Source organism: Lissotriton vulgaris, chromosome 3_1 (assembly GCF_964263255.1).
Source record: "Lissotriton vulgaris chromosome 3_1, aLisVul1.2, whole genome shotgun sequence".
Lineage (NCBI taxonomy): Eukaryota > Metazoa > Chordata > Amphibia > Caudata > Salamandridae > Lissotriton > Lissotriton vulgaris.
Window position 1 is genome coordinate 1623361771 of NC_141689.1, and position 27815 is coordinate 1623389585.

Here is a 27815-nt window from a genome sequence, read left to right on the forward strand (position 1 = left end):
AATATAGTGTAGTAGACAGATTTATGTAGTGATAAAGATGTAGATGGAGAGTGAGGTAGTGAGAGAAGGAAAAAGTCAGTTTGTGCAAGATTTTGGTATTGAGGTAGTGGAATCTTTTATAGTAGTGAGATGTAAACAGTGAGTGAGTTTGTGTGGTAGTGAGCTATAGAGTAATGTATTGAAACAGTGAAAATGTCTTTGTGTGATACAAATGGAGATAGTGAGGTAGTGAGAGTGAGGTAGATAGAGTGAGGTAGTGTGTGAGAGAGAATGAGGTAGTTAAAGAGTGAGTTTGTGAGGTGTAGTGTTGTTATATGTAGTGAGATTGAAACAGAGAGTGACGTTGTGAGGTAGTGAGCTTGAGAGAGAGTGATGTAGTGAAAGATGTTTTGAAAGTGAATTAGTGAGATATAGAGTGAGTGAAGTAGTGAGTTAGAGAGAGAGAGTGTATTTGTGAGGTAGTGAGATAGATATTGTGTTAGTGAGTGAGGTATTGAGTCTTTGATTGTGTGAGTAGTGAGTTAGTGATATATATTTAGTGGATTAGTGATGTTGAAAGAGTGAGTTAGTGATATTGATAGAGTGAGATTAGAGAGAGTGAGTGACGTTGTGATGGGAAGAGAATGAGGCAGTGAAAGTGAGAGTTTGAGATAGAGTGAGGATATACATAGCTACTGACTTACACATACAGAGGTAATCCTAGACTATTTGTAAATATGCATTGATAGTTCAGAAGATCAAATACATTGTTGTTGTTTGTAAATAATTAGTACTGAAAAGTGTTTAAAAATTTTTATTAATTAGAATTTATATAGAGTTTGATTTACATTTCTTAAAGTTTGCATTAGTGTTCACTTTAAATTACATTTTAGTAATTTTATTCGATTATTTCAATAATGGAGCCATTTTTAAATATAACATTGACATTTTTTGGTAATTTTAGCATGAGAGCTTCACTAAAGTCTTCTACGTCTGTAGGTATATCGAAGTAGTCCATTATAATAGTATTTTCGATGTCCATTGATTTTAAAAGTTCAGTGTCTTGAATGTGTACCGTTAGTGTACATTTTTCTTGCGTCGTATTTTCAATCCCATATATTGTAATATTTATTTTTTCCAAAGGTGGTTCTATTACCTGCAAAGTAAAAAAAAATTGTTAATAGAGGCATATAGTGTGCATTGTGATTATTCTGTTATTGTAGTAGTCCAGATGGTAAGTTAAATAGAAACTGATAGTTTTAAAGATAGAGAGTGAGGTAGTGAGAGCGAGAGAGAGTGATGTACTTATTTAGTGGGAGATTGTGTAGTTGTGATATTTTGCGAGATAGATGTTGTAGGATAGTGAGGTAGTGAGATAAATTGAGTGGAGTTTTGAGTTATATTTATTGATGTAGTGAGAGAGCGAGAGTGATTTGAAGAGACTGAGCGAGATGTATTTTGAGTGAGGTGTTGAAAGTGATGTAGTGAGATAGAAAGTAATATAAAGATGTAGTGATATAGAGATAAAGTGATGTAGTGAGATAGAGTGAATTTGTGATGTAGTAAGATAGAGAGTGATGTAGTGATATTGAGAGTGATGTAGTGAGAGAGTGATGTGATAGATAGTGCTGTAAGATACAGATCTACAGTTAAAGAGTGAGTGTGGTATATTGCGAGTTATGTAGTGAAAGTGATGGAGTGAGATAGAGAGTAAGAGAAAGTGAGGTAGTGAGATAGATAGAGAGTGAATTTGTGATGTAGTAAGATAGAGAGTGATGTAGTGAGTTAGAGAGTGAGGTAGTGAGAGAGTTCGGTAGTGATAGATAGTGCTGTAAGATATAGATTTAGGTAAAATACATATTGAGGCATCTACATAGACATAGAGAGTTAATTATACTCATATAGCGCCACTTAAAGAAACACACATAGACACCTACCCACTTATTGAGCTTTGCATACATACAGGTAAACGCACTCAAATCTACATATACACAGAGCACGGGGGCAGAGAGTGCGGGGGGCAGAGAGTGCGGGGGCAGAGAGCGCGGGGGGCAGAGAGCATGGGGGCAGAGAGCGTGGGGGCCAGAGAGCGTGGGGGGCATAGAGCGTGGGGGGCAGTGAGTGCGGGGGGCAGTGAGCGCGGGGGGCAGAGAGCGTGTGTGCAGAGAGCGTGGGGGCAGAGAGTGTGGGGGCAGAGAGCGTTGAGGAGAGCTGTTGGGGCAGAGAGCGTGGTGCAGAGAGCATGGGGGCAGAGAGCGCGGGGGCAGAGAGTGCGGGGTGTAGAGAGCGCGGGGGGCAGAGAGGGTGGTGGCAGAGAGCGTGGGGGCAGAGAGCGTGGGGGCAGAGAGCGTGGGGGCAGAGAGCGTGGGGGCAGAGAGCGTGGGGGCAGAGAGCCGTGGGGGCAGAGAGCGTGGGGGCAGAAAGCGTGGGGGCAGATAGCGTGGGGGCAGATAGCGTGGGGGCAGAGAGCGTGGGGGCAGAGAGCGTGGGGGCAGAGAGCGTGGGGGCAGAGTGCGTGGGGGCAGAGAGCATGTGGGCAGAGAGTGTGGGGCAGAGCGTGTGGGTAGTACTTACCTCTATATGTGTATTCCGCGTAGTATTTAACATTTTCTCATTGTTAAACTCGTGGACAGTTAAGTGTGTCATTTTGACATACGTTCCAAGTGTTATTGGGAATTCTGTTGCATTTCTCCATAATGTTATTTTGACAGAGTCTGTTGTGTCTATAACTGTAATAGATTTTAATTTTGTTTCTTGTCCTGACACAAAAATGTTTTTAGTTTCTTCTTCCTGTAAAAGATAAAGTAAATATTAGTTTTTATTAGTGATGTAAGTGGCGACAGAGTGCGGTGCAGACAGAGTGCGGTGCAGACAGAGTGCGGTGCAGACAGAGTGCGGTGCAGACATATTTTTGTGAAGAGAGTGTGTTGAAGAGAAAGCGTGGGGGCAGAGAGCGTGGTGTCAGAGAGCGCGGGGGCAGAGAGCGCGGGGGCAGAGAGCGCGGGGGCAGAGAGCGGGGGGGCAGAGAGCGGGGGGGCAGAGAGCGCGGGGGCAGAGAGCGCGGGGGCAGAGAGCGCGGGGGCAGAGAGCGCGGGGGGGCAGAGAGCGCGGGGGGGCAGAGAGCGCGGGGGGGCAGAGAGCGCGGGGGGGCAGAGAGCGCGGGGGGGCAGAGAGCGCGGGGGGGCAGAGAGCGCGGGGGCAGAGAGCGGGGGGGCAGAGAGCGCGGGGGCAGAGAGCGCGGGGGCAGAGAGCGCGGGGGGCAGAGAGCGCGGGGGGGCAGAGAGCGCGGGGGGGCAGAGAGCGCGGGGGGGCAGAGAGCGCGGGGGGCAGAGAGCGCGGGGGGGCAGAGAGCGCGGGGGCAGAGAGCGCGGGGGCAGAGAGCGCGGGGGCAGAGAGCGCGGGGGCAGAGAGCGCGGGGCAGAGAGCGCGGGGGCAGAGAGCGCGGGGGCAGAGAGCGCGTGGGCAGAGAGCGCGGGGGCAGAGAGCGCGGGGGCAGAGAGCGCGGGGGCAGAGAGCGCGGGGGCAGAGAGCGCGGGGGGCAGAGAGCGCGGGGGGGCAGAGAGCGCGGGGGGGCAGAGAGCGCGGGGGCAGAGAGCGCGGGGGCAGAGAGCGCGGGGGCAGAGAGCGCGGGGGCAGAGAGCGCGGGGGCAGAGAGCGCGGGGGCAGAGAGCGCGGGGACAGAGAGCGCGGGGGCAGAGAGCGCGGGGGCAGAGAGCGCGGGGGCAGAGAGCGTGGGGCAGAGAGCGTGAGCGTGGGGGCAGAGAGCGTGGGGCAGAGAGCGTGGGGGCAGATCGTGTGGGGCAGAGAGCATGTTTGAATAGAGTTGGTGTTGTACTTCTTAACATACCTCGGATATTGTCCCTGTTATGCTCATCAATGTCCTTAATTTTGCTTGTCTTATTGTTTTAATCGGTGATACTGGTGGAGCTGGTGGTTCTAGTATATTTTTAGCTTCGTCCAGAATCTCACTAGTAAGCGTTAAAGGTATCATCCTCGATATTTTAGTATTTTTCGTTAAAAGTACAACATTGTTCTTTGCTAGAAAATTTCTTATAATAATTCCATGTCCTTGTTTTGTTTGATTGTAAAAATCGTCATTATAGCATGTTGCTTTTATTGTACCACTTTCATCTGCTAGGGCAAGGTGGTATAAGATTTTGTTTTCTTTCTTAGCATTTTGGTAGTTTGTTTTTTGAGAACATGTTACAATGTTTGCTTTTATAGCCTTTTGATAAGGTTTGCTCTCATCTTGTTTGCCCATCTTAATTTCTTGTATAGAAATCATCTGAAATGAGAATAAATTGTGAGTATACATTTTGAATATAACTGTTGAATACATTGTACTTTATCTTGAAGTAACATAAAGTAACCTATGAAATTATATAACTGGCTTATTAAATAGAGAGAGTTATGTAGTGAGAGAGAGTTAGGTAGATAGAGAGTGAGGTAGTGAGAGACAGAGTGAAGTATTGAAAGAGTTAGGTAGTGATGCTTAGGAATGTAGAGATATAAACAGAGAGTGATGTTGTGAGTTAGTGATATAAGAGTGCGTTAGTGATAGAGAGTGGGAGTTATTTAGTGTGATAAAGAGATTGGGAATCTGATGAAGTGAGATTGAGAGAGAGTGATGTAGTGAGGTAAAGAGATAGAATTTGTGTGTTAGTGAGATAGTGATTATGTTAGTGAGTTATTGACTGACTGAACTTTAGAGAGAGCGAGGCGTGATATAGTGATGTAGTGAGAGTGAAATTGAGAGAGAGTGATGTAGTGAGAGACAGTGATGTAGTGAGGTAGAGAGTGAAGTTGTGAGATAGTGTGTTAGAGAGTGATGTAGCAAGAGAGTGATGTATGTAGCAACAGTTATTTAATGAGCTATTGAGTGAGAGTTAGTGAAGTAGTGTTATTGTGTTGCTGTTATTTAGATAGAGTTGAGTAGTGAGATAGAGAGTGAGTTAGAGAGAGTGAATGAGTTAGTTAGCGAGTCAAGTAGTGTGTGAGATAGAGTGAGTGATGTAGTGAGAGAGAGTTAGTGAGAGAAAGTGATAGGGAGAGAGAGAGTGAGGTATATATAGAGAGAGAGTCTACCACACACAGATAAAGTGTATCACTCAGACATACATATAGAGCACTACATATTGATACATCCATAAACTTCCATATTCTGAGACAGCCATACACACAGAGAGCTATCAACACATATACAGAGCTACATATATACCCATAGAAAGCCACTGAGTTAGTACTTAACATAAATATTGCTTTAGCCACATAAAGATAGCGAACTATTTATACACCCATATATATACACCATGCTTACTAAATTGCAACCCATAAAGCTTTGTGATCACTATAATATGGCTCTAATATACCGTAGTGACTTAAGTTTACATTACTATAGATATGATCTAAAGTCGATTTGTAGTCAGTTGTATATTCTGTTACTTTCTGTTCACATTTGAATTCGTTTACCATATATTGTCGCAGTATGCCAGCATTTTGTGATGTTTGTGTTAAATCTATGTTGAAGTCACCCATTATGCAGTAATTATAATTAGGGTAAAAGTTCAATATCGTACTTAAAACTTGTAATAGTATTTGTATGTGTACATGTGGTGGTTTGTATAGTATAACAAATAAGTAGTTGCAATTATTAAGCTGCAGAGTAAAATGTAGAATGTCAATTTCGTGTTGTGTTTCATATATAGGAATTAAAAAAATATTTTTCCTGTAGTAAATTGCTATGCCATGGTTTGTTACTTGATGGTGGAATTTGTCAAATATTAATAGATGGTACTGTTCTATTAAGAAAGTATTGCTATCAGCTGGTCTAGTAGTGTTTATTTCAGTGAAGCATAGAATATCTGCATTCATTAGATTTGTGTCTGCTTTTATAGCTGTGTAATTCTTTTGCAGTGAACGTATATTTTGCACTATCAAATTACACATTTGGCTGTAGTTACATAATTGTGGTACAGATATTTGCAATAGCATATCTGTTCGAAGTCTTGTCATTTCGTCATGTACTTTATCATGGACAGCTATTTTGTCAGGGTTAAAGTTTTTAATATATATGTTAGCTAATGATTTTGCTCTGCTTAAAGCCACATAATGCATATGATGTACTTTGCTATTGTTAAAGTGTATGTAAAGTGGTTCAATAGTAGCTCCTTGTGTTCTATGTATAGTACGTGCAGATGATTGTCGTAGGGGAAATTGTTTGCGTATAATGGTGATAAATTTTTTGGTAAATTGGAAATGGCGCGATATAGCATGTATTGGTGTCCAAGTAGGCAAAATGTTAGTGTTATATATGTGTTTATTTTCCTGCCTTGTATATTTACCAACATTTTCATCATCAAAATGAATCCATATAACATTAGGGGTGTTATTTATTGTTTCTACAAATTCAACTATGCCTGTAGCACCATTAGTTAATCCATCATTAACATTAATATTGCTAGTTAGATCATATCTTAATTTCAAGGCAATATGGACAACGAATGGCAGGCCCATTGTTTTTGTTGAGTCTGTAGGCAATTGACTAAGAATTTTCTTTTTAACAATTTCAGTTAAGTCAGATGCAACTGTATCTACTGCTGTTGCTGTGTAAACTGGGTAATGTTGTATATGTTGCAATAAAACTGCACTATTAATGCTATTAACTTCATTGTTAGTTCCCATTATGTAAGGTATAGTTTTGATAATGTTTTCTGGTGGTTCTAATTCTCGTGTTTGTATCTGTATTATATCTTCAGTAGTTTGTTTTCCTTCTCGTAATCTGTTTAGTAGTTCAGCAAATGGTAAGTCATTGAGCTGTCTCATTATTTTAGTTAACTCAAATAACTTAAAATGTTCTTGCCATAGATTAGTACTTAATGGTCTGTATGAATATTTAGAAGTTTCAAAAATGTATGGGTCAAATACTGGCTTTAATTGATAAAAATCTCCAATTGCTAAAATTGATACACCACCAAAAGGGAGGTTAGACATTTTTATTTCTTGTAGTCTATTATGTATGAAATTGAATATATTTGCTCCTACCATTGAGATTTCATCAATTATTACTATTTTTAGATGCATTAATTGGTTTTGTAGTGTGCTCCTGTTCTCATGAGTTAGTGGTTTGTGATCTAGTGTTTGCGAAACAGGTATTTTAAAAGTACTATGTAGTGTTTTACCATGAATGTTATGTGCTGCTTTGCCCGTTGGAGCTGTAAGCAATACATATATGTTGTCTGGATTTTCTCCTGCTTTAGTATTGTAGTATCGTAGTAATGTTTGGTAAAGCGCAGTAATAAGGAAGCTTTTACCAACTCCTGCACCACCTGTACAAAATGTGTAGCAGGGTGTATCTTTTGTTTTGATCCAATGTAAGTGATGGTATATAAAGTTAAGTTGTTCATTGGTAAGATTTTGCATTATCCTGTTATATTGCTCATTTGGTATTAAATTATTTGTTAGTTCTTCTTCAATAGTTGTACTTCTAATTCCTAAATCGAATGATAAGTCATAGATTATTTGTTCATTAGCTTGTATTTCTGGACATATGTTGTCATCATTTTCTATTTCTGTGGGAGGTATAAGTAATGGATCTAATGTACTATTTTCATTGTCGTTTGTTGTTAATGTTTTATTATATTTATTATGATAATAGTCAATTGTGCTTTGAATTTCTAGATAGCGTTCATAATATGTTTCTTTCTGACCAATTATTTGATGTTCAACTCTCCATGGGTAATAAAGCATTATCAATTCTCTATAATAATTTTCGGAGTCATTGTTTTTGTTAAATCTACAATATCGAATTATTTTTTTGTTTTTTGCGTTTTGCGTAGTCTACTTCTATTTCTTCATTTTGCAGATTAATCTCAAGTTCTTCCTCATCTGAGCTATAAAAGTTATTTTCTGCAAGAAAATTTTCATGGTCGGTTTCTTTATTCTTTTTTTTTTTTTTTTTTTTTAACATCATACATAGATGCATAGTCAGCTAATGTACATGTTTCTAATATTTCAGGGCGTTTGCTGTACTTTACTATAATATTTTCATATTGAATGTTATTAGAAGTATCTGGCAATAAATTTATAGCCTCAATGTCTTTTAATAGGTATGTCCTCTTTTCTTGTGGGCTTGTATTAATGAATACAAAAGATCTCGAACTTTTTCGTAAAGGGATTTGAAGTATGAGATAGGCAGCTTCTTGTGCACTTATCTCGGTACAGTTTAAGAATTTGTTACCTATATGCTTGAGTTGTTCTTTTATACTTGGATTGTGATATACTTCTTTTGCAGCTTGTGCAATTATTTTGCTCATTCCACGTTGAGATTTACTAATATATGAAACAATATATACAGCACAGGCATATGCATCTAAGATGTATTGTATATCTATGTTTGCTTGCCATGCTTGTAAAATTGTAGGATTGTAGTTATTAATAAAGCATTCAGCAGGTGTTCTTTGTAGAAAAATAGTTTTCTTTTCAATAATTGATTGTATACATTTAAGATACTGTTTTATATCTAGTTGCATTGAATCTAAAAACTGACTAAAAGTGTAATTTTGAAATTCTTGTGAGTTCATCGTTAGATGTATTAGTTCAATTTGCTGAAGGAGTTCTTGATCTGTTTTGTCTAGCTCTAATTGTTCTAATATATACGTTTCTGGCATTGGATATTTTGGGTACTGATATTTGCATGTTCTTTTATGTTTAATACGACAATTCTTTGTATGGCCGTGCTTTTGGAGCGGTAATAAAGACTCTATATTTGGATCTTGAGTTTTTGCACATGTTACATACTTATTGATAAAAGTAATAACTTTATTGAGTTCAGAAGTTTCATATTGTGGGGCATTCTCGATCCATATTATGGCATGTATATGTGGGGATCCTCGTTGTTGGAATTCTACTCTATAAAAGTAATCTATTATTTTGCCGATTGGATTACTTTCATGTAATAGTATACAATTAAATAGTTTTCTAACTTGGAAGTCAAAATGTCTTGCACAAGTTATAGGATTTTGTTGTATTAATGCACATTTTGTTTCCCATGACATATTTTGAAATTCTTCTTTTGTACATTCCTTTTGGTTTTCACTACGCAATAAGATGTTAATTAAATGATACCATTTTGTTTCAGCAGCTGATAAAGTCAGAAAGAAAGTTGGTATCCCTAATTGTCTGATCATAGCAAATAAATCTTTTTTGCATTGCTCCCAATATGGTGGTGAACTACGTACAGTTTTAAGTATTTTGTACCCCTCATTAAATTGTAGAATTTTGTCTAATTTTTGTTTGATGTCTTTTGCAGTTATAACATGGCCATTATTAAAGTATTTCCTAAGGGAGATATATATTTTGCTATGTATTTGCTTTATGCGCAACTTAGTCAATTTAAAGAAAACATTAGTTATAGACTTTGCTACTCTTTTATCATTACTCCTTAATTCCCATTGACAAATTGTGCTGTAATGTACTGGTACATGCCTTTCTTTATTTGTTAGCCTTCGCTTGCCACAAAATATTGTAGGGAAAGCTAAATATTCAGAATCTATGTCTTCATATAGACCTCTTGGTGTGTTATGTTCTGCAGGTGCTAAATTTAAAATATTAGTATTTTCTGTAGTTATAGTTTCATTCGTTAACATAGTATCTAAATTCCCTGCTGCTATGTTGTCTTCAGAATCTGATGTATCGTTAGTATCAGAAGTGTCATTACAAGGTGTTATATTTGCTGGTGTATATTGCCAATCTGGATTAATGGTGACTCCATATTCTTTGAACATATTGCTAGTACTTGCTAAATATATTGCAGCGTTTTTAACTTTATTAGGTCTCACATTCTCAAAATGTGTATAAGATTTGTAACTTAATTTTCTTTTTAATTTAATGGGAATCGTCATGTTATCATTAACTTGCCTAGGTAAAACAGTAACAGTTGTCATAACATCTGCAGGTACATTAACTACTGCACCTGATAGAGATTTTTGGGACCCACGTGGTAGTGCTCTAATTTGTAAAAAAGGTATTCTTGGTGATACTAATCTTTCTTCTAAATTATGCAACTGTAAAGCTGCTGGAATATTAGGAAAAGTCATACCATTATAAAAAGAACAAGGGGGTATTTTGTTGCTATTGATATACGTGTAACATGTTTTACATATCTCATCAGTTTTGAATTTGCTAATGTTACACTCTAAGAATTTTGCTTTCTTTGTAATACTGTGTGTTTTGACTAAATTCTGTTTATGCCATAATTGATTGCAAATAGTGCAAGCATACTCCGGACCATATCTTATTTGGGCATGGAATCTACTTATTATTTCAGTTGTTGTTTCTAACCTTATATTAGTATCAGTGTAATCTGAATTTTCTGCTTCTTGTATATGCTTTCTTTTCCTGTTACTTTTTTGCGCCTGTACCCTACTAGTTTGTGTTTGTAATTGATCACTATGTGTAAATGATACAGTTATGACATTGTCATTGCTATTAGTTATGTCGGCAGTGACATTACTGTGTGTTGTTAAAAGCTCTTCATTTGCTTGACAATTGCTGTTTACTGTGTTTGTACTTGTATTTCTGACTTGTATGTTTGTAGTTGTAATATGTGTTAATGCATTTACCAATACTTGTGTAGTATGGACATATATGTTTTTTTTAGACTTCATTTTATTATCGCTATTGTTTTTTAGTGTTGCGTTAAGGGATTTTCGGCTAATTGTTATAATTTTTACAGGAGTTAATTGTAAACTAATACTTTGTGAATGTGTTAGTCTTCCTTTATTAGGTAACTTTATGATGTATTGGATAAGTTGATTAATAGATTCTATTTCTATAGCAATACATGTTCCATTAGGATGTGGTATTGCTTTTTCATCTTGGCTATGTGAATCAAATATAAAGTAAGAATGGTTATTTTTAAATACAGAAATTGCATTATTTTCTATACTGATTAAAACACCATTTTCTAAATTAATTGTTGAAGTTAATGCTGACATTAATTTAGCATTTTTACTTTTGTTTTCTTCATTTATCTCACCTTGAAAGTTTTTTTTCAGCTTAGTAGAATATATTATGTTATTGTGAACTATGTAATTAGGTAAATTATGTAGTAGTTCACAATTATCGTTATTAAGAGAGTGCATTTCAGTATATAAAGCATCTCCAAGATCCATTATACAATTAACATCTAAAGTGTCCCAAGTAGATGCTGGTTTACAGTAGTTGTGTAGTATAGCAAATAGACTCATTGTTAGAGATTGTGAATATTGAGATGTGTTTTCAATGGTGTTTTGTTTATGCTCCTGTGTTGTATTAACCGTATCTATATTTTGTGGAGTTTGTGCCAAATTAGCATTATTTCGGTCTCTATTTGTGTCTGTTAGACTTTTAGTCAATATGCTATTGGCCCTATTTTCAGGAATTATTATTGTATTACTTACAGGAATACGTTTATAAACATGATCATTACTATCTGTATATGTGTTGGCATGTAAATTACCTTGTGATGTTTGTTTTTCTAAATGTTTGTTTATGCTATTTTGGTGAAGTGTTTTTCTAACTATACTAGCATATGTGTTAGTTGTAGTATTATTCTGTGGTGTAGTAGTATATTGTGGTGGATCTATGTGATGGCTGTTAGTCGTAGTTAGTTCTGTACGTGTTGTAGGAGTTAAAAATGCATTTGGATCTGATCTTGTACTAAGAGTATTAGCTAATGATGTTGATGGCTGTTCTACATTAGTAAAGGTTCTGAATTTTGCTTCACGTATGATATTTTTTGCTCTTTCTATACGTGTCTGAAAGGCGTGTGTAAAAAAATTAGAACATGCTTCAGTAGAATGCACATATATATATTTTCTTGGTATAGAATTTCTATTTTGTTCATTATTGACTATTGCTTTTTGAAGCGTATCTTTTTTAATAGTAGTTATATTTATAGGAGTTAATTCATATGGCACGCAATTATCATTTGGACCTTTAATGCTATGTGCAAGCTTAGTTATGTAGTCTAGAAGATTTTCAAATGGTATTTGTATAGTAATACATGTTCCATTTGGGTGAGGCATTCCTGTGTTATCGCGGCTATGTGAATCAAATACAAAGTATGAATTGTTATTGTTTATAATAGAAATAACATACTTTTCCATGCAAAGTAAAACACCTGAGTTGCAATCTAGTGCAGCTTTTAATGTTGTTATTAATGTTGGTGTTGATGGGTCAAAATGTTTCAATATGTCTCCATATGATGGTTCTTTAAGCTTAAGTGCATAGATAGTGTTATTGTGTTGTATAAAATTAGGCAATTCGTCTGGATGCATAAGTATTTGACTATTAATTGAATGCATATCTGTGTATAAAGCTTCACCTAAGTCCATAATGTGATGTAAATCTTCTTTAGTCCATGTATTTGCAACTTTGCTATAGTTGTGTATAATAGCAAATGTGCTATTTGGTAAACATTGTCTCCCTCTTGAATTACTTGAAAATCTTAAATGCCCCTGATGATAATCTGCTTGCAGTATTTGGATCATATTTATTGCTACGCTGATTTTGTTTTCTTAAACTCTTGTCTAAAGAGTATATTGACTATGTTCTATTTGTATATAGTTACAGTTTACTGGCAAATTGCTATATTTATATTATAGTTATTAATGAGATTTATTTTTATAGCTTTTAATTTCTAGCCTATTTTTTTCCTTGTAATCTTGTAAGTATTAGTTTTATAATATTTAGGTCTTTTATTTATACTAGAGTATTTTTATTTTTACTTTAAGTAGGCTATTCTATAAACATATATATATATATAAATATATCTATATACATGCACACACACACATATATATCTATATATATATATATATTTATATATGTATATATAGAGAGTAAATGAGTTATGTTATCTTGTTTATAGATCTATACTATTTGATGTTGTTAAAAGTCTTTTTACTGTTACAAGTGGATAGAGAAACAAAAACAGTTATGTACTTTTACCTCGATGTTGTTTGGACACGCAATTAGCAACTTGTGATCTTGTAAGGAATAATTGGCAACCTATGAAAAATGAGAAAAATGCATTAGTTACTACTTTTAATAATAGTATTTATTAATGTATTGTATTACAAGAAAGAAGGTAAGGTAATGAAAGTGTTTAGTAAAGTGTATTTGTATTTTTGAGCAAGTCATAAATAATAGTGAGTTGCATTTGTACTATAGTGTTTTTCGATAAGCATGTACTTAATATTGTGTAGTTTATTGTCGTAAATAGTGTTGTGTAGATTTTGTGCGTTTAAAGCGTGTTAGACTGTGTGTGTGTGTATAGAGAGTGTGAGAGCATAATACTGAGAGAGTAATATAGGAAGTGTGTACAGAGAGTATGTAAAGAGATTGTGTGTTAGAGAGAGTGTGGTACAGAGAGTATGGTACAGAGAGTGTGGTTAAGAGTGTGGTTAAGAGTGTATGTAAAGAGTGTATGTAGTACAGAGGGTGTATGTAGTACAGAGGGTGTATGTAGTACAGAGGGTGTATGTAGTACAGAGGGTGTATGTAGTACAGAGGGTGTATGTAGTACAGAGGGTGTATGTAGTACAGAGGGTGTATGTAGAACAGAGGGTGTATGTAGAACAGAGGGTGTATGTAGTACAGAGGGTGAGCCTAAGAGACAGAGCGCCAGACAGAGAGTGCCAAACAGAGAGCGCCAGACAGAGAGCGCCAGACAGAGAGCGCCAGACAGAGAGCGCCAGACAGAGAATGTATAGAAAGTGAAAAGATGTGAAAAAGTTGGCAATGCCTCACGTAAGCAACCCAATTGGAGTTTGCAGATTGGTTCTCACCTGCACTCACTTTATCATCATCAGCGATTGCCAACTTATAGTGCACCATACTCTCTGCATTATACTTTTTGCATCATGCTCTCTGCACCAGACTCTCTGCACCACGCTTTCTGCACCACGCTTTATGCACCACGCTTTATGCACCACGCTTCCTGCACCACGCTTTCTGTACCATGTTCTTTGCAACACACTCTCTGAACTACTCTTACAATGTAGTACAGAGAATGTGGTACAGAGAGTGTAATACAGAGAGCGTAATGCAGAGAGCGTAATGCACAGAGCGTAATGCACAGAGCATAATGCACAGAGCGTAATGCACAGAGCGTAATGCACAGAGCGTAATACACAGAGCATAATACACAGAGCATAATACACAGAGAGTAAGAAAAAGAGAGTAAGAAACAGAGAGTAAGAAACAGAGAGTAAGAAACAGAGTAAGAAACAGAGTAAGAAACAGAGTATGAAACAGAGTAAGAAACACAGTAAGAAACACAGTAAGAAACAGAGAGTAAGAAACAGAGCGTAAGAAACTGAGTAAGAAACAGAGTAAGAAACAGAGTAAGAAACAGAGTAAGAAACAGAGCGTAAGAAAAGGGCGTAAGGAACAGAGTGTAAGAAACAAAGAGCGCTAGATAGAGACCATAACACAGAGAGCGTAACACAGAAAGCATAATACATAAAGCATAGATAACAGAGCGTGATATATATATAATGTGTAACAGAGTATATGTTAGAGAGCGTGTATAAACAGTGTGCTAAACAGAGAGCGTAAGACAGAGCAGAACACATAGAGCATAACACAGAGAGTATAATACAGAGAGCATAGATAACAGAGCGTAATACATATCATGTGTATCAGAGTGTGTTTTAGAGATCGTGTATGAAGATTGTATGTACAGAGAGTGTATGTAGTATAGAGGGTGTATGTAGTATAGAGTGTGTATGTAGTATAGAGGGTGTATGTACTACAGCGGGTCTATGTACAGATAGCATTGTACAGATAGCATTGTACAGAGAGCGTAGTCCAGAGAGCGTAGTCCAGAGAGCATTGTACAGAGAGTGTGGTACAGAGAGTTTAATACAGAGAGCATAATACAGAGATCATAATAGAGAGTGTATTTGGGGGCCTTTAAGTTTTGCTGTTCTTTAGACAGTGAGTGTCGTTATGTGTTGCTCAGAACAACCAAAGCACAGACCCAGCACATACCGAACTCTGAAAATAGCTGTAGATATGTAAAGGCCATTTTGCTCTGACCCTCTCTGAAAGAAGTTGCTCAGTACTCCTTTGAACGGTACGTATGTTTTTTTTTGTTTACTAATTTTGTGGAAAAGGTATATTTTCGTATTTCTAGTTCCAACATCGCCCGTGCATCTCACTGCAGCGATGTGCACCACTATTCACTGAGTTGTTCAGATCCGCGGCTCTTTTGCAGTTTGAGGTAAGCTATCTTTTCTTTTGCAATAATCTTATTTTTTTTTTGTCTTTTTGTAGATCCAACATGGCCCGTGGCGTCTCCCTGCAGCCGTGTGCACCACTGTGCACGAAGCTGTTGAGACGGGTATGTATGTTGTTGTTTTCGTTCAGAGGTAAGCCATGTTTGTTTTTTTAGGCTAATCTTATGTTTGTTATCTTTTTTGTAGGTCCAACATGGCCCGTGGTGTCTTCCTGCAGCGATATGCACTACTGTGCATGAAGTTGTTTCGATATGCTGTTTTTGTACAGTTTGTGAAAAGTTATCTTTTCAATTTGGCTAATGTTATGTTTATTCTCTCTAGATCTCTGTACAACGCTCTCTGCACTATGCTTTTTGCCTTATGCTCTGAGCACCACAGTGGAGGGATGATGCAGTGAGAAGTTGATGAGAGTGCAGCAGTGAAGGGACAATGCAATGGGTAGCTGAGCAGAGAGTGCATTAGTGAATGTACGGTGCAGGGAGAAGGTGAGTAGAGAGTGCATTATTGAAAGGACGGTGCAAAGAGAAGCAGAGGAGCGATTGCAGCATTGAAGGCACGGTGGAAGGAGAGGTTGAGGATGTCAAGCATACTCTACAACAAAGTATTGAAATGTGCTAGAAAGTGTGTAATAAATTAAAGAGAGCATAATGCTGAGCGAGTAATATAGGAAGTGTGTACAGAGAGTATGTAAAGAGATTGTGTGTTACAGAGAGTGTGGTACAGAGAGTATGGTACAGAGAGTGTGTTAAAGAGTGTATGTACAGAGTGTATGTACAGAGTGTATGTACAGAGTGTATGTACAGAGTGTTATGTAGTACAGAGGGTGTATGTAGTACAGAGGGTGTATGTAGTACAGAGGGTGTATGTAGTACAGAGGGTGTATGTAGTACAGAGGGTGTATGTAGTACAGAGGGTGTATGTAGTACAGAGGGTGAGCGTAAGAGACAGAGCGCCAGACAGAGAGTGCCAAACAGAGAGCGCCAGACAGAGAGCGCCAGACAGAGCGCCAGACAGAGAGTGCCAGATAGAGAGCGCCAGACAGAGAGCGCCAGACAGAATGTATAGAAAGTGAAAAGATGTGAAAAAGTTGGCAATGCCTCACGTAAGCAACCTAATTGGAGTTTGCAGATTGGTTCTCACCTGCACTCACTTTATCATCATCAGCGATTGCCAACTTATAGTGCACCATACTCTCTGCATTATACTTTTTGCATCATGCTCTCTGCACCAGTCCTCTGCACCACGCTTTCTGCACCACGCTTTATGCACCACGCTTTATGCACCACGCTTCCTGCACCACGCTTTCTGTACCATGTTCTTTGCAACACACTCTCTGAACTACTCTTACAATGTAGTACAGAGAATGTGGTACAGAGAGCGTAATACAGAGAGCGTAATGCAGAGAGCGTAATGCACAGAGCGTAATGCACAGAGCGTAATGCACAGAGCGTAATGCACAGAGCGTAATACACAGAGCATAATACACAGAGCATAATACACAGAGCATAATACACAGAGAGTAAGAAACAGAGAGTAAGAAACAGAGAGTAAGAAACAGAGAGTAAGAAACAGAGAGTAAGAAACAGAGAGTAAGAAACAGAGCGTAAGAAACTGAGAGTAAGAAACTGAGAGTAAGAAACTGAGAGTAAGAAACAGAGTAAGAAACAGAGTAAGAAACAGAGTAAGAAACAGAGTAAGAAACCGAGTAAGAAACAGAGCGTAAGAAAAGGTCGTAAGGAACAGAGTTTAAGAAACAAAGAGCGCAAGATAGAGACCATAACACAGAGAGCTTAACACAGAAAGCATAATACATAAAGCATAGATAACAGAGCGTGATATATATATAATGTGTAACAGAGTATATGTTAGAGAGCGTGTATAAACAGTGTGCTAAACAGAGTGTAAGAAACAGAGAGCGTAAGACAGAGCATAACACATAGAGCATAACACAGAGAGTATAATACAGAGAGCATAGATAACAGAGCGTAATACATATCATGTGTATCAGAGTGTGTTTTAGAGATCGTGTATGAAGATTGTATGTACAGAGAGTGTATGTAGTATAGAGGGTGTATGTAGTATAGAGTGTGTATGTAGTATAGAGGGTGTATGTACTACAGCGGGTCTATGTACAGATAGCATTGTACAGATAGCATTGTACAGAGAGCGTAGTCAAGAGAGCGTAGTCCAGAGAGCGTAGTCCAGAGAGCGTAGTCTCGAGAGCATTGTACAGAGAGTGTGGTACAGAGCGTTTAATACAGAGAGCATAATACAGAGATCATAATAGAGAGTGTATTTGGGGGCCTTTAAGTTTTGCTGTTCTTTAGACAGTGAGTGTCGTTATGTGTTGCTCAGAACAACAAAAGCACAGACCCAGCACATACCGAACTCTGAAAATGGCTGTAGATATGTAAAGGCCATTTTGCTCTGACCCTCTCTGAAAGAAGTTGCTTAGTACTCCTTTGAACGGTATGTATGTTTTTTGTTTCTTTTCAAATTTATTTGGAAAAGGTATATTTTCGTTTTTCTAGGTCCAACATCGCCCGTGCATCTCCCTGCAGCGATGTGCACCACTATTCACTGAGTTGTTCTGATCCGCGGCTCTTTTGCAGATTGAGGTGAGCTATCTTTTCAATTTTCATAATCTTATGTTTCTTATCTTTTTTGTAGGTCCAACATGGCCCGTGGCGTCTTCCTGCAGCGATGTGCACCGCTGTGCATGGATTGCTTCAGACGGGTATGTATGTTGCTGTTGTTTCCGTGTAAAAGTAAGCCATTTTTTTTTTTTAGGCTAATCTTATGTTTTTTATCTCATTTGTAGGTCCAACATGGCCCGTGATGTCTTCCTGCAGCGATATGCACTACTGTGCATGAAGTTGTTTCGATATGCTGTTTTTGTACAGTTTGTGAAAAGTTATCTTTTCAATTTGGCTAATGTTATCTTTATTCTCTCTAGATCTCTGTACAACGCTCTCTGCACTATGCTCTTTGCCTTATGCTCTGAGCACCACAGTGGAGGGATGATGCAGTGAGAAGTTGATGAGAGTGCAGCAGTGAAGGGACAATGCAATGGGTAGCTGAGCAGAGAGTGCATTAGTGAATGGACGGTGCAGGGAGAAGGTGAGTAGAGAGTGCATTATTGAAAGGACGGTGCAAAGAGAAGCAGAGGAGCGATTGCAGCATTGAAGGGACGGTGGAAGGAGAGGTTGAGGATGTCAAACGTACTCTACAACAAAGTATTGAAATGTGCTAGAAAGTGTGTAATAAATTAAAGAGAGCATAATGCTGAGCGAGTAATATAGGAAGTGTGTATAGAGAGTATGTAAAGAGATTGTGTATTACAGAGAGTGTGGTACAGAGAGTATGGTACAGAGAGTGTGTTAAAGAGTGTATGTACAGAGTGTATGTACAGAGTGTATGTACAGAGTGTATGTACAGAGTGTTATGTAGTACAGAGGGTGTATGTAGTAGAGGGTGTATGTAGTACAGAGGGTGTATGTAGTACAGAGGGTGTATGTAGTACAGAGGGTGTATGTAGTACAGAGGGTGTATGTAGTACAGAGGGTGAGCGTAAGAGACAGAGCGCCAGACAGAGAGCGCCAAAGAGAGAGCGCCAGACAGAGAGCGCCAGACAGAGAGCGCCAGACAGAGAGCGCCAGACAGAGAGCGCCAGACAGAATGTATAGAAAGTGAAAAGATGTGAAAAAGTTGGCAATGCCTCAGGTAAGCAACCCAATTGGAGTTTGCAGATTGGTTCTCACCTGCACTCACTTTATCATCATCAGCGATTGCCAACTTATAGTGCACCATACTCTCTGCATTATACTTTTTGCATCATGCTCCCTGCACCAGACTCTCTGCACCACGCTTTATGCACCACGCTTTATGCACCACGCTTTATGCACCACGCTTCCTGCACCACGCTTTCTGTACCATGTTCTTTGCAACACACTCTCTGAACTACTCTTACAATGTAGTACAGAGAATGTGGTACAGAGAGCGTAATACAGAGAGTGTCATGCAGAGAGCGTAATGCACAGAGCGTAATGCACAGAGCGTAATGCACAGAGCGTAATGCACAGAGCGTAATGCACAGAGCGTAATGCACAGAGCGTAATACACAGAGCGTAATACACAGAGCGTAATACACAGAGAGTAAGAAACAGAGAGTAAGAAACAGAGAGTAAGAAACAGAGAGTAAGAAACAGAGAGTAAGAAACAGAGCGTAAGAAACAGAGCGTAAGAAACAGAGAAAGAAACAGAGTAAGAAACAGAGTAAGAAACAGAGCGTACGAAAAGGGCGTAAGGAACAGAGTGTAAGAACCAAAGAGCGCAAGATAGAGACCATAACACAGAGAGCCTAACACAGAAAGCATAATACATAAAGCATAGATAACAGAGCGTGATATATATATAATGTGTAACAGAGTATATGTTAGAGAGCGTGTATAAACAGTGTGCTAAACAGAGTGTAAGAAACAGAGAGCGTAAAACAGAGAGCGTAAGACAGAGCATAACACATAGAGCATAACACAGAGAGTATAATACAGAGAGCATAGATAACAGAGCGTAATACATATCATGTGTATCAGAGTGTGTTTTAGAGATCGTGTATGAAGATTGTATGTACAGAGAGTGTATGTAGTATAGAGGGTGTATGTAGTATAGAGTGTGTATGTAGTATAGAGGGTGTATATAGTATAGAGGGTGTATGTAGTACAGAGGGTGTATGTACAGATAGCATTCTACAGAGAGCGTAGTCCAGAGAGCGTAGTCCAGAGAGTGTGGTATAGAGAGCATTGTACAGAGAGTGTTGTACAGAGAGTTTAATACAGAGAGCATAATATAGAGAGTGCTGCAGTAAAGGTATGGTCCATTGAGATGTTGAGGAGAGAGTGCAGCAGTGAGTGATGGTGCAGTGGATGAGTCATGGGTGCAGCCTTGATGAGGGGGTCTGAGCAGAGAGGGCTTCAGTGAAGGGACCGTGCAGGGAGAGGCTGAGGAGAGAGTGCAACAGTGAGTGATGGTGCAGTGGATGAGTCAGACGTGCTGGCTGGATGCGGGAGTCTGAGCAGAGAGGGCAGCAGTGAAAGGACCGTGCAGGGAGAGGCTGAGGAGAGAGTGCAACAGTGAAGGGACCGTGCAGGGAGAGGCTGAGGAGAGAGTGCAACAGTGAGTGATGGTGCAGTGGATGAGTCATGGGTGCAGCCTTGATGAGGGGGTCTGAGCAGAGAGGGCTTCAGTGAAGGGACCGTGCAGGGAGAGGCTGAGGAGAGAGTGCAACAGTGAGTGATGGTGCAGTGGATGAGTCAGACGTGCTGGCTGGATGCGGGAGTCTGAGCAGAGAGGGCAGCAGTGAAAGGACCGTGCAGGGAGAGGCTGAGGAGAGAGTGCAACAGTGAAGGGACCGTGCAGGGAGAGGCTGAGGAGAGAGTGCAACAGTGAGTGATGGTGCAGTGGATGAGTCATGGGTGCAGCCTTGATGAGGGGGTCTGAGCAGAGAGGGCTTCAGTGAAGGGACCGTGCAGGGAGAGGCTGAGGAGAGAGTGCAACAGTGAGTGATGGTGCAGTGGATGAGTCAGACGTGCTGGCTGGATGCGGGAGTCTGAGCAGAGAGGGCAGCAGTGAAAGGACCGTGCAGGGAGAGGCTGAGGAGAGAGTGCAACAGTGAAGGGACCGTGCAGGGAGAGGCTGAGGAGAGAGTGCAACAGTGAGTGATGGTGCAGTGGATGAGTCATGGGTGCAGCCTTGATGAGGGGGTCTGAGCAGAGAGGGCTTCAGTGAAGGGACCGTGCAGGGAGAGGCTGAGGAGAGAGTGCAACAGTGAAGGGACCGTGCAGGAAGAAGCTGAGGAGAGAATGAAGAGATGTTGCAGTAAGAGGCAGAAGAGAGAGTGCAGCATTGAAGGGATGATCCAGTGAGACGTTGAGGAGAGTATGCATGGAGAGGCTGAGGAGCGATTGCAGCAGTGAAGGGACGGTGGAGGGAGAGGTTGAGGATGTCAAATGTACTAAACAAAGTATTGAAATGTGCTCGAGCGTGCGTGGTCCGTCACAAACGAGACACGATTTGGTGTGCAATCTGTTGACAAACGGATGGATTGTAATAATGCGCTATTACTTTACTAATATTATTACTTTCGGCTCATTTCCAAAAGTTTACCCAGCATGTCACAGAGTTAGACTACTGAATACAAATGGGCATTTTTACAGGAAGAGCAGTTGTTTCGCACAAGAGAATGTCATCTGTTTGTTAAAGTAAAAGTTACCCCATGACACTGATGATGACAGACGGCACACGAGGAGACGGGTGCTTTACGTAGAGTCCGGGGTTACAGCATGCCCCCTCCCGCTCTCCCCAGCTACGCGACAGGGCTCTTTCCCGCATGGCTATTTACTGTTAATGCTTTTACAAACACTGGTAGTACTCTTTATGGAGTTACTACAAATAAGATCTTTTAAATACACTCATTTCTTACACTGCAGCTACTAAAGAACATGAGATATGGCAAAAGTTGCATCACTTTTCCGTTCATTCAGATAACATTTGTATACGTTGAGGAGAGTATGCATGGAGAGGCTGAGGAGCGATTGCAGCAGTGAAGGGACGGTGGAGGGAGAGGTTGAGGATGTCAAACGTAGTAAACAAAGTATTGAAATGTGCTCGAAAGTGTGTAATAAATTAAAAGGTGCACGTATATTTTGCAATTAAAATGTAAAGGTATAACATTGTTACATATATCGTAAGTCAAAATATAAGTAAAGTTAAAAAGGTAAACCCTTAAAAGTCAAGCATTGTCTTATTTTTTATGTATAAAATTACTTACAGTTCTGCAACAGAGATATATCAGCTCTCGAAATATACTGCCTGGTTACCACTCGAGAAAAGGTCGCTCGAATGCTTGAAATACAAGGAAATAAAAAATAATGTCAGTTACTTGAATAAAATAATTCAAGAAGTGTGGCATTGGGCAGACAGCGCACGAGGAGACGGATGCTTTACGTAAGGAGTCTGTAGCTACCGCATCCTCCGCCCTCTTCCCCCAACCCCCCCCCTCCCGCCCCCCCTCTACTGACAGCAAAGCTACAGGCTGTTTTTGCGAACACTAGTGCTGCTATTTAAAGAGTTTATACGAGGGATAAGGTCTTTGAAATACAGTCCGTCTAAACACTGCAGCTACCAAAGAGCATTCGATACGGCAACAGTTTCATTATAATGAACGCTTTTTACAACAAATTAACGAAATGTGCTAGACAGAGTTTTACAAATTACAGAGTGCATCAGTGAAGGGACGGGGCAGGGAGACTCTGAGGAGAGAGTGCAACAGTGAAGGGACCGTGCAGGGAGAGGCTGAGGAGAGAGTGCAACAGTGAGTAATGGTGCAGTGGATGAGTCATGGGTGCAGCCTGGATGAGGGGGGTCTGAGGAAAGAGTGCAACAGTGAAGGGACCGTGCAGGGAGAGGCTGAGGAGAGAGTGCAACAGTGAGTGAAGGTGCAGTGGATGAGTCATGGGTGCAGCCTGGATGAGGGGGTCTGAGCAGAGAGGGCAGCAGTGAAGGGACCGTGCAGGGAGAGGCCGAGTAGAGAGTGCAACAGTAAAGGGACCGTGCAGGGAGAGGCTGAGGAGAGAGTGCAACAGTGAGTGATGGTGCAGTGGATGAGTCATGGGTGCAGCCTGGATGCGGGAGTCTGAGCAGAGAGGGCAACATTGAAGGGACCGTGCAGGGAGAGGCTGAGGAGAGAATGAAGGGATGTTACACCTAGACTGAGGAGAGAGTGCAGCAGTGAGTGATAGTGCAGAGAGGCTGAAGAGAGTGCAGCAGTGAGTGATGGTGCAATGGACAAATTATCTAAAAGTACAAGATAGTGTTTTAAAAATTTCAGAGTGCGCGTAAATTTGACAAATAAAAGCTAAAGGTATGACAGCGTTACATTCCTCGTAAACAAATGTAAGTGAAGTTAAAAAGGCCCAAAATGCAAAACAAAGCATTACTGTCTTTCCATTGTATGAAGTTACTTACAGTTCTGTAAAATTGAGAGATGAGCTCTTGAAGTATACGGCCTAGCCTTTTTTTATAAAATATTCAGAATGTTCGCTCGTGTGCTTCAAATACTGCGAAAGGAAGAAATAATGTCAGTTACTTTAATTAATCCAAAAAAAGATGAGCACGTGTAATGTACAAAAACAGCATGTATGTGCCCTGTGCCTCTGAGACGCGCTGGAGAGGGGCGCTATGGAGGTGGTCAGCCCCGGAGACAGTCCCGAAGCAGATAGGGGATGCGCGAGCAAGGTAAGGTAGCATGAGCGTTCGTGGCCCCTCACAAACGAGACACGATTTGGTGTGCAATCTGTTAACAAACGGATGGTTTGTAATAATGCGCTATTACTTTACCAATATTATTACTTTCGGCTTATTTCCAAAAGTTTACCCAGCATGTCATTGAGTTATACTACTGAATACAAATGGGCATTTTTACAGGAAGAGCAGTTGTTTCGCACAAGAGAATGTCATCTGTTTGTTAAGGTAAAAGTTAGCCCAGTACACTGATGATGACAGACGGCACACGAGGAGACGGGTGCTTTACGTAGAGTCCGGGGTTACAGCATGCCCCCTCCCGCTCTCCACAGCTACGCGACAGGGCTCTTTCCCGCATGGCTATTTACTGTTAATGCTTTTACAAACAAAGTAAAAGTTACCCCAGGACACTGATGATGACAGACGGCACACGAGGAGACGGGTGCTTTACGTAGAGTCCGGGGTTACAGCATGCCCCCTCCCGCTCTCCACAGCTACGCGACAGGGCTCTTTCCCGCATGGCTATTTACTGTTAATGCTTTTACAAACACTGATAGTACTCTTTATGGAGTTGCTACAAATGATAAGATCTTTTAAATACACTCATTTCTTACACTGCAGCTACTAAAGAACATGAGATATGGCAAAAGTTGCATGATGTTGAAAGTTTCCCGACAAAAAATATTCTAAAATGCTTTAAAGTGTTTATTAAAAAGCCATGTGCACGTAAATTTTAGAAGTAAAAGTTATAAAATTTATACAAATATACTAATTGAATTATTTTTTGTAAATAAATTTAAAACGTTAAAAGTAAAGCATTCTCTTATTCTTAATGAAAGCAGTTACTTACAGTTTTTAGTTAGAGATCGATCAGCTCTCGAAGTATACCGTCGGGCTTTTTCCCAAGAACTGTCCCGAAAGTCCGCTCGTCTGTTTTAAATAGTGCGAAAGCTAAAAAAAGTGTTGTTGCTTGAATTAAATAACAAAAGAAACCACATGTAGTGTTGAAAAACAGCAAATAGGTAAGATGTTGCCCTGTAGCCGTATGTTAATGTTTGGGTGCGGTGCTTCCTTCGAGCAAACAAAGGACTGTCTGGCAAGAAGTGTATTCCATTGTGAGTGCAGAGGTGCGAATTCTGTGTTAAGTATACGCGAAGGCCTGTCAGTTGCTTGAATTAAATACCAAAAGAAGACCACATGTAGTGTTGACGTTGCCCTGTAGCCGTATGTTAATGTTTGGGTGCGGTGCTTCCTTCTAGCAAACAAAGGACAGTCTGGAAAGAAGTGTATCTTATTGCGAGTCAAGATGTGGCAATTACATGTGAATTGAGTGTGAACGCGCGCGGATGCAAGAGACAGGTCCCACCCTCCCAAAAGAATTAAAGTGGCACCAAGTAGTCTGGGCAGTTACTACAAAGTCGTGCGTGCATTAAAACCAATACGCAAGTGCAGTGTAAAATTTAATAAAATAAAAACGCAGTTGCATGCAAGCGTGTTAACAAAACGTTAACGTAAACTTGCAAGCATAACAGTAGGCATATAATTTGAAACAGTAGCTCACAAATTAATGATACTACAAATTGTGGCAAAATATTTTTCTTTTATATTACTAATATGGCGCTCTGCACCTAACCTGTCAATCGTAGCAGTAAATTCAGTGAACTGTAGAAATTAGACAATCGTTACACAAATAAAACATGAACAGTGCATAAATGTATTAAAATATATCACTTACCTGTCGATCGTAGCAGCACAGTCAGTGGGGTGTATAAATCAGACAAACACAAACAGAACATGGACAGTGCATACATATACATTTTTAAAAACAAGAGGTAAAGATCAGAAAACATCAGCTACTTAAGGCAAAACTAGTACAGGACCCGAATACCAGGACGACATCGCGCAAACATCAGTGAAGATATCGGGAAATTACGTTAACGTGAAAAAGGGAGACGCCACGAGCCATGTTGGACCTAGAAAAAAAAAAGTTAAAAACAAGAGGCAAAGATCAGAAAACATCAGATACTTAAGGCAAAACTAGAGTACAGGACCCGAATACCAGGACGACACCTGCGCAAACTTCAGTGAAGATATCGGGAAATTACATACATACCTGTCTGCAGGGACACGCCACGGACCATGTGGAACCTACAAAAGACAGAAAAAAAATAAGATTACTACAATAGAAAAGATAGCTGACCTCAAACTGCAAATAAGCCTCGAATAGGAACTACTACGTGCACAGCGGTGCACATCGCTGCAGGGTGACGTCACGGGCCATGTTGGACCTAGAAAAAAGATAAAATAATATTAGCCTACAAACAAAGTAAACCTTGTTTACCTGTAAAGGAAAACAGTACATCTAACTAAAAATATTTAAAACATTACATCAACAGACAAAAGTTGCTCTCTTAGTCTCGACGGAAACATAAGATGAACCGTAAAAAACAAACAAACCTGGCTTACCTGTAAATGAAAACCGTAGATGTAACACAAAATAATTAATACATTACATCAACAGACTAAAGTTGCTCGCTTACCTGTAGAACTTTCCAGACGAGATCGGGAAATGACGTTAACGTGAATAAACGTGCCCCGCCCATGCCGTATTAAAATCAAGTACTCCCCCTATTCAATTTTTAATAGCACTTTCGTCAAACAAATAAAAAATGTAAATATCGCAAACATTTTTTTTACAAATTAAATGACAGCTATTAGGCAATACAATAAATAACAATATCATAAAAAAAGGGAGATAAAAATATTTTTAAAGAAATAACTTACTTTTCTGTCGCAGGAGCCGCGGGTCGGAACCACTCCGTGCACAGCGGTGCACATCGCTGCAGGAAGACGCCACGGGCCATGTTGGACCTACAAAAAAGATAAGAAACATAACATTAGGCAAAATAAACAAAATGGCTTACTTTTACACGGAAACAACAGCAACATACATACCCGTCTGAACAGCTTCGTCCACAGTGGTGCAATCGGCTGCAGGGAAACGCCACGGGCCTTGTTGGACCTACAAAAAAGATAAGAAACATAAGATTATTAAAATTGAAAAGATAGCTCACCTCAATCTGCAAAAGAGCCGCGGGTCGGAACCACTCCGTGCACAGCGGTGCACATCGCTGCAGGAAGACGCCACGGGCCATGTTGGACCTACAAAAAAGATAAGAAACATAAGATTATTAAAATTGAATAGATAGCTCACCTCAATCTGCAAAAGAGCCGCGGGTCGGAACCACTCCGTGCACAGCGGTGCACATCGCTGCAGGAAGACGCCACGGGCCATGTTGGACCTACAAAAAAGATAAGAAACATAAGATTATTAAAATTGAAAAGATAGCTCACCTCAATCTGCAAAAGAGCCGCGGGTCGGAACCACTCCGTGCACAGCGGTGCACATCGCTGCAGGAAGACGCCACGGGCCATGTTGGACCTACAAAAAAGATAAGAAACATAACTTTAGCCTAAATAAACAAAATGGCTTACATTAAGACGCCCATGTTGGACCTACAAAAAAGATAAGAAACATAACATTAGCCTAACTAAACAAAATGGCTTACTTTTACACGGAAACAACAGCAACATACATACCCGTCTGAACAGCTTCGTCCACAGTGGTGCAATCGGCTGCAGGGAAACGCCACGGGCCTTGTTGGACCTACAAAAAAGATAAGAAACATAAGATTATTAAAATTGAAAAGATAGCTCACCTCAATCTGCAAAAGAGCCGTGGGTCGGAACCACTCCGTGCACAGCGGTGCACATCGCTGCAGGAAGACGCCACGGGCCATGTTGGACCTACAAAAAAGATAAGAAACATAACTTTAGCCTAAATAAACAAAATGGCTTACTTTTACACGAAAACAACAGCAACATACATACCCGTCTGAACAGCTTCGTCCACAGTGGTGCAATCGGCTGCAGGGAAACGCCACGGGCCTTGTTGGACCTACAAAAAAGATAAGAAACATAAGATTATTAAAATTGAAAAGATAGCTCACCTCAATCTGCAAACGAGCCGCGGGTCGGAACCACTCCGTGCACAGCGGTGCACATCGCTGCAGGAAGACGCCACGGGCCATGTTGGACCTACAAAAAAGATAAAAAACATAAGATTTGCCTAAAACAAAATGGCTTACTTTTACACGGAAACAACAGCATTTTATGTCGCAGGAGCCTCGGATCGAAACCGCTCCATGCACAGTGGTGCACATTGCTGCAGGGCGACGCCACCGGCCATGTTAG

At 40.1% G+C, this 27815-nt stretch overlaps 1 protein-coding gene across 1 annotated transcript; it reads right to left on the reverse strand.

The window, feature by feature from the left end:
• Positions 1-777: 777 nt before the first annotated feature.
• Positions 778-25905, reverse strand: LOC147728265 (uncharacterized). Its single transcript, XM_086962107.1, has 8 exons — positions 25195-25905; positions 24412-24512; positions 23286-23377; positions 22090-22163; positions 12970-13029; positions 3827-4264; positions 2554-2769; positions 778-1135 (listed from the first exon to the last, which is right to left on the reverse strand). The coding sequence occupies exons 6-8, from the start codon at positions 4262-4264 to the stop codon at positions 878-880; spliced, it is 912 nt and encodes a 303-aa protein (XP_086818233.1). The 5' UTR covers positions 12970-13029; positions 22090-22163; positions 23286-23377; positions 24412-24512; positions 25195-25905; the 3' UTR covers positions 778-877.
• Between the last annotated feature and the right edge of the window lie 1910 nt (positions 25906-27815).